The sequence below is a fragment of the Dama dama genome, chromosome 25 (assembly GCF_033118175.1).
Source record: "Dama dama isolate Ldn47 chromosome 25, ASM3311817v1, whole genome shotgun sequence".
NCBI classification, from domain to species: domain Eukaryota; kingdom Metazoa; phylum Chordata; class Mammalia; order Artiodactyla; family Cervidae; genus Dama; species Dama dama.
In genome coordinates, this window is record NC_083705.1 from 22,503,124 (window position 1) to 22,510,376 (window position 7,253).

General features: G+C 41.3%; 1 protein-coding gene across 4 annotated transcripts in view; it reads left to right on the forward strand.

Annotated features, from left to right (window-relative positions):
• ADAMTS6 (ADAM metallopeptidase with thrombospondin type 1 motif 6) overlaps nucleotides 1-5,659 on the forward strand; it is a 278,395-nt gene extending 272,736 nt beyond the window's left edge. For all 4 annotated transcript variants that reach the window (XM_061129691.1, XM_061129694.1, XM_061129693.1 and 1 more), the window contains one exon: nucleotides 2,507-5,659. In XM_061129691.1, coding sequence (XP_060985674.1) covers nucleotides 2,507-2,616 — 110 coding nt within the window. In that variant the 3' untranslated portion in view covers nucleotides 2,617-5,659. The remainder of the gene's footprint in view (nucleotides 1-2,506) is intronic.
• The last annotated feature ends 1,594 nt before the right edge of the window (nucleotides 5,660-7,253 follow it).

Genomic DNA, 7,253 nt, shown 5'->3' on the forward strand with positions numbered 1-7,253 from the left:
TCCTTGTACTGTTAAAAGAGCCAGTTCTCCTCTATCCATTTATCAACTAAATCATTTCTATATTTTGGCAAAGAAGATGAAAGCCAAAGTTTATTTGGAACTTTAAGCAGTCCCACCAAACCCTGTTACAGTGCGTGAGAGTGATGGTCTCCACTGGAGGGCTACCCTATTAGGATGGCGTTTTGAAATTAAAGATGAGTGATATTATATCAGCTTTCCTCACCCTTTCAGTTCATTTCAGTTGCTCTTTGCAACTATTTGCGACCCCATGGACTGCAGCACACCAGGCCTCCCTGTCCATCACCAACTCCTGGAGTTTACTCACACTCATGTCCATTGAGTCGGTGATGCCATCCAACCATCTCATCCTCTGTTGTCCTTCTCCTACCGCCTTCAATCTTTCCCAGCATCAGGATCTTTTCCAATGAGTCAGCTCTTTGCATCAGGTGGCCAAAGTATTGGAGTTTCAGCTTCAACATCAGTCCTTCCAATGAATATTCAGGACTGATTTCCTTTAGGATGGACTGGTTGGATCTCCTTGCAGTCCAAGGGACTCTCAAGAGTCTTCTCCAACACCATAGTTCAAAAGCATCAGTTCTTCAGCGCTCAGCTTTCTTTATAGTCCAACTCTCACATCCATACATGACCACTGGAAAAACCATAGCCTCAACTAGACGGACCTTTGTTGGCAAAGTAATGTCTCTGCTTTTTAATATGCTGTCTAGGTTGCCTCATCCTTTATGCTTAGCTTTTCTCATCACTTTAATAACTTCACTATCTGGATAATATATTCCTCTAGGTAACACTGATACAACTCTTTTTGTACAACACAAAACAAAAATATTCTTTTTTATGGAAAATCTACAACACAAAAATATCCTTAGTCTAAAATTTTGGGGTTACTTTTCACTGATCGTGACAGAGAAGAAAAAGAAAATAACAGGTGACCTCCAAATTAAAATATATGGAGATACTTTCACCTCAAATTCAAACTTGATTCACCAAACATCTGATTTTTTTAGCACAAAGTTTAAAGAAATTTTTAATGTCTCTCCTTTTTTCAGCCAAAACTTAAATTTATTGAGAATCTTAGTATAGAAAGTTTCTATTCCAATTTATAACAATTATTCTTTTTGAAAATCAGAACTCAAGGGAGTCCTATGGTGGCAGAGCTTATGCTTTCAGAAGATTAAAGGTTACAGTTTAAAATTTTAAGTCTTTCACTGAAAAAGCCTTAAAAGTGAGGTCAATAAAATTGTTACCTTACTTTTTAATAATAATGACTAGAAATTTTTCCATTTCTTTGCATTTAATTTTCCATGTTTATCATATGGCTTATGTACCATGCACATGATCTCTTGAACTTTAGTGGATTTATGAAGCCAAAGAAAAAAAACAGGCAAATAAAGAAACAACAACTCTGTTCTGTTACACTAAACATTTCCCAGTGTTCTGCCTGATTCTAATTACCTTAAACAATTTACCCAGGATGCTTCAGTATAACCACCTGGAAAAATGAGGGTGGAACTTTGATCCTGGGAGGCATATGGAAATTTAATTACTAGATTTACAAAGTATTTTAAAACCCCCAGATAAAACTGACCAGAGGACTGGAGAAGAATATCCTCATTAGCAGTAGTGGGGTTATATGGAATGGTGGGAGTTTCTGAGACTCAAAAGCCTGTGTCTATTTTGCTACATTGGCCCCTCCGCCCCATCTTCTACAACCAGCCTCAAGGGGAAGTGGAGAAAGAATCATTTATTCACCTTCTGGCTGCAAGAACTGCAGATTTCAACTGTGGCAGTTCTAGCACTGAGGAGAAAACACACATAGGAAAAAAGAAGGCCATGTCTCACTTCCAAATTAAAAAAAGACATTTCTACATGTTTCCATAACCCACAGACTGCTGCCATTTGAGGCCAACCCCCTCCAAGTTTTCCTCTTTGTCTAATGTAGTTGCTAAATCTAGGCCACTGTCAGCAGTCCTTTTCATTCACCAAGGCCCATCCCCACACCCCACAGATGCAGAGATTCTCTGGAGACATGTGTACTCTGGTATCAAACAATGCAACTCATGTTTGATTTTGGATAACCTTGCACTGCTGAATAAAATAACCCTTGAGAAAGAAGCAATAAAAGCTCTGTAAGAAAAATGACTCATGTTTCCAAGCTGTCTAAAGTGATCACTTATCCCAACAAATGGTAATTCTTTCAAGACACAGTGGGCATGCACCATACTTATAAAAGTCTGGGAGAAAAGCCTTGCAAATCATTTTTTTTTTTAATTCGTGTTAAAATGTATCAAAAGAATATTTCTGGTAGGGTGTACCAGACAGGGTATGCTTGAAAACAAAAACCACATGGATGTGAAAGCCAAGGTGCTTTGGCCCAGGGACGCAGCGGGGTGGGGTGGGGGAGGGGTCCCTGCAGAACATCCAAGCTTATTGTTTATGTACTTGTTTATGTGTCTCTAATTGTTTTCCCTTTTCTTCCCCCACTTGTTAGAGTGCAAAGATGTGAACAAAGTGGCTTATTGCCCACTGGTGCTGAAGTTCAAGTTCTGTAGTCGAGCATACTTCAGACAGATGTGTTGTAAGACCTGCCAAGGACACTGACCCACGGAAAGCCAGAGAGAGCGCCTTGTCATTTCATCGTGGAAATGTATTCATCACAGAGAGCCACCCAGAGGAAGAGGATTGATGTCCTTACAAATGCATTACCCTGTGGAAAACGTAACCACTGGTCAGCCCTAGCTGACAGGATTTCAATATTATTTTAACTTCTGTGAAGTGGGATTTATTGATCCAAAGTGCTGGACACGGTAGTAGGAGGGAATGCCAGATTGGAGAGATCCAAACAACACAGGGAGACTTGCTTACTGTGGAACCTTTGTGTTCTTTCGAGTAAATCCAATAGCCTGTTTACCTCCTTGGACCATTAAGATAATTTTTATTATGGACTTAGCAATGACACTGAATCCATTTGTGTTTAAAACTGTTTAAAATGTAGCTGTTTTGACTTGGTCAACTATTGAAGTAAAGAAGATTCAGAAATCTTAAGTCATAGCTTAAAAATATTTACTATACTTTATCTCACTACAACAGCACCACAATTTAAATTCTAAAATGGGCTTTGAACTGTAATTTAAGGAACAATTATAAATCAGAAGTAATGAAAGTTTGTATTATTTTTCTTCATTCCACTTAATTTCCTTAGGAATAATCCCCCTGTTCTGAACACTGCTGTGAGCCATATATAAACTATATTAAACTGAACAACAATGAAGGACTTAGTTTAAAGCAGTGCATCAGTTACTGCGGCTGTGCAAGTCTATAAATTCACTGCTCAAAGACTGTGGCCAACTTGCCATTGTGCAAGTGAAGCTGAGATTTCCATTAAAACTTTAAGAGAAAAATATGTCAATTTCATGCAGAAGCAGACCTGGGGTATGGTAGAGACTGAAGTACCAGGCCTTTTGCTGCCAGCACACAGGCTGCCTCAGTTCTCATTTGAGTCACCCCAACTCACTCGTGTTTACATCCTCTCCAGCCACAGACCAGCTTCTGCCCTGTTGGATCGTTGCATATGCATGCTGAGCTTGCTGAGATGATACCATGCAAAAGACAGACTGGCTCGGTGACAACCAGGCAGACCCTTTGGCTGACAATTATGATGGGTTCCAGATGTCCCTTCTTTGATATGGCAGAGGGGCATTTATTTATATGAGAGCAAGTGTGTGTGTGTGTGTGTGTGGGCGCTTTTGAGTGTGTGGGTAGATGAGTGTGCTTGCACATAGATGTGCTATTTCTGTGAGTTCTAAGGTAGGCAAGGGACAATAACCAAAGAAGAAAAACTCATGAAGACTAGAGATCATAAAGCATCATTTTAATAGTCACCTAACCAAGGATTTTGTATTTTTTATGGATACTCTGAATGGCAATTAAATGTGAAACCCAGTTTCTTGGGTAGCTCAAATTCTAGAATCAAATCCACCTAAATTAAATTGACTAGTTCACATTTTCCCTGTCCACAAGTTTCACATCACGCTCATTAAAAAGATTTGACAGTGAGACTTTTTAAGAAGAGAAACAAAAAGAGGGTACTTGCTTATATGAATATGTTGTACTTGAACACTTGCAGCAGGATCTTGACGAATGTGTTTTGTATCCAAAACACGAGTGCACCATGCGACACCAACACCTCAAACTCAAACCAAATGGCTACTTTGCAAGATACTCCTTGCAGCTAAAGAGTGTGCGTGACTTAAACCCTCACTGTGCTCTGAAACGACGTGTCAGGTGTATCATACACCGTGACCTAAGAGTGGTTGGTTAGGTTTTTCAGAAAGGAAGAGAAACTCATACTCTTCAAAAACCAACCTAAACGTCAGGTTTGCTGTGGACAGGCAGCCTGGGACGTTTATTGCTCGGCATGCCCAGTCATGGTCGTCTGTGTCTCCTCGCCTGCTTTCTCTCTCAACACCACAGCTCACGTCCCTGAGTTTCCAGAGAGGGCTGTTGACAGTGGACGAGAGTGGCCAGTGTGTCTCTCTCTGCTGCCTTGGAAGACAGCCCAGGTGCCACCTCGGCCAATCAGTGAAGGGCAGGCAGCCCGCAAGCACTGACTTCCTTTGGTCCCTTGCAAAGAGCAGTTAACTCGGTGCTAACATGCCTGGTGAAATAAAATAAACCAACAAAGGACAGGTGGTTTCTGTGGCACCTTTTAGACATAGGTTTGCTGTCAGGATTTGCTTTTTTCCAACATAAATACCAGCTTATGTTTTTATTTCAAGAAGATTTCGTACATTGCTGACTAGAGGCTCCTTTCCCCCTCACCCAGGAACTAACATTGTAAGGGCCGTAACCCTGGGCCCCCTGCAGCTCCCCAGCTGGTGCTAGAAAGGAGGGTAGCCGTGTCCCTCTGGGGGCTGTGCAGCGGCAAGGCCAGGAGGCAGAGAGCACCTGGAAACAGCATCAGATTACTTTCTGGAAAGATCCAAGCACAGAATATACAACAGGACTAAACTTTCGATTGGCCTCGAATTTATACCTGACTGAGAAAGTCATATTCCATATCACATCACAACATTGCTGCTGCTCTCTCATCCATCACGTGGCTGCATGATGCCCTGTTCCTAAATATTAACAATAGGATTCTCTATGGAGGCTGCGCCACCCTGGCAGGCCCTCCAAAAGGAGTGAGCTATGTAGGCTACTTAGAGAAGCCTAAGGAAACTGGTAGCCCATGACTGAGAGCAGTATCTGCCACTGCATAGAGACCCACCAAAAAAGGCAAGGTAAGCGTAGCCAACTGACTCCCTGAACAGTCCATTTCATTAGGAATTTTATTATTTGAGTGAATGTCACATAGGTATCCTTAATAATACAGAATGAAATTACCTTTGTATTATTGTGATTAGTTGTTGCTTATTTTATATTCAGTATTAATGTGGTACACTGTTACTTTTTTTTTTTGCTTTGTAAATTATATTCTAATTTATTGCCATGTTTCCTAACACTTGTTCTACATTCAGTCTCCTGCTTGTAATGAAAATGAAAAAGTCATTGTAACACTTGATGGAGTGAAATTCCACACCAGGCACAGATTTTTTTAACATAGATAATTTAGTAAAAATAAAAATTCAGCTTGTAAGAATGATTCAGATGGAAGTTGTCTATTCCCTGAAAAGCTGGTATTAAACTCACGGTAGGAGAACTCTCTCCCTTGCAATACCATACTGCAGTGAAAGTGAAATGGAAGTGTTAGTCACGTCTGACTCTTTGCAACCTTATGGGCTGTAGCCCGCCAGGCTCCTTTGTCCATGAGATTCTCCAAGCGAGAATACTGGAATGGGTAACTGTTCCCTTCTCCAGGGGATCTTCCCAACCCAGGGATCAAACCCAGGTCTCCTGCACTACAGACAAATTCTTTACCATCTGTCACCAAGGAAGCCCCTACATTGTCTAAATTTTCCAGGAAGTGTCTGGATTGAGATAACTTGCTGCATTCTTTTTTCTTTTTTTGGCCACACTGCGAAGAATGCAGGATCTTAGTTCCCTGACCGAGGATCAAACCCGCACCCCCAGCAGTGGAAGCTCAGAGTCTCAACTGCTGGACTGCCAGGGAAGTCCCACTTGTTGCCTTCTTATTACCCTCCTCACGATTACACCTACTTGTATGTCAGTAACATCTAAATGCAGGCCTCGGTTATTTCTGGTGGGCTATATCCCCAGATGCCACCAGCCGGCTGCTCTAAGGCCAGAAGGGAAGTCAGGCTGGCTCCTGCCACGTAACTTTAGTCACACGGCCCACAACTCTTCTGCCCTCTCCTTTTTGCCTTACATGTAAGCTCTTTAGCATAGACACAAGGTATTTCATTGGAGAAAGGGTGCTGAACAAAGAGTTTAGGCTTGAAGGGTTTTTCTATTCATATTCGACTAGGAACAAGGAACATGATAAGCATACTTTGCTACCTTCAGATGTTTCCTCTTAGGCTGAGCCACTTTGCTGAACTGGGGGACCCTATCGTATGGAAAGGCAACAGTTAATAGGAAGCTTAGCAGCTATTAAGTTGTCCCTCCTGCATGCTTAGCTATTTCAGTACTTTCATAATGACAACTTCATCAATTATATTAAAAGATGTGCACTGTCCAAAACATGTTTGTGCTTTAAGCCACTCACTCCCATATCCCTACCCTACACATTCAATTGTATACGTTAGAAGGAATCAAATAAGGTGATTAGATAGTCCTAGGGGGTGCTTCCTGAAAGTCATCTTAGTAGCTGAAAACACGTGAAGTATTGTGAATGCTCAGTTAATAAGAAGACCCTGGCACCAACTATTTCAACCTCCCACTGCATCTGCAAAGGTTAATTCTGCTACTATGGGTCAGGGAGGGGGAATATCAACCAAGAAATGTCTTGCTTTAGCTTTGATTCCTCAGATTCAAATCTGTCTTTTCATCTACAGTTGTTTTCAAGCTTCTGGTTAAATGTTTCTCTCCTTGTGAAATACCTCACTGTCACTATCTTGCCTAGGGTACTGATCCCAAGGACAGTCTGCCTTTCTAAAGATTTTGCCACTGCTGGAGGAGCAGTGGGACCCTTCAGCCTTATGCTCCAAGAGGCCAGGTGACATTTTTTTCAAGTAAATTAGGAAGAAATTTGGGTATTGATCTTGGTAACGAAAATAACGTGAATTTGTGTGGCAAGAGTAAGATTCATTCCTTTTAAAAGAAGGGAAAAGAAATGT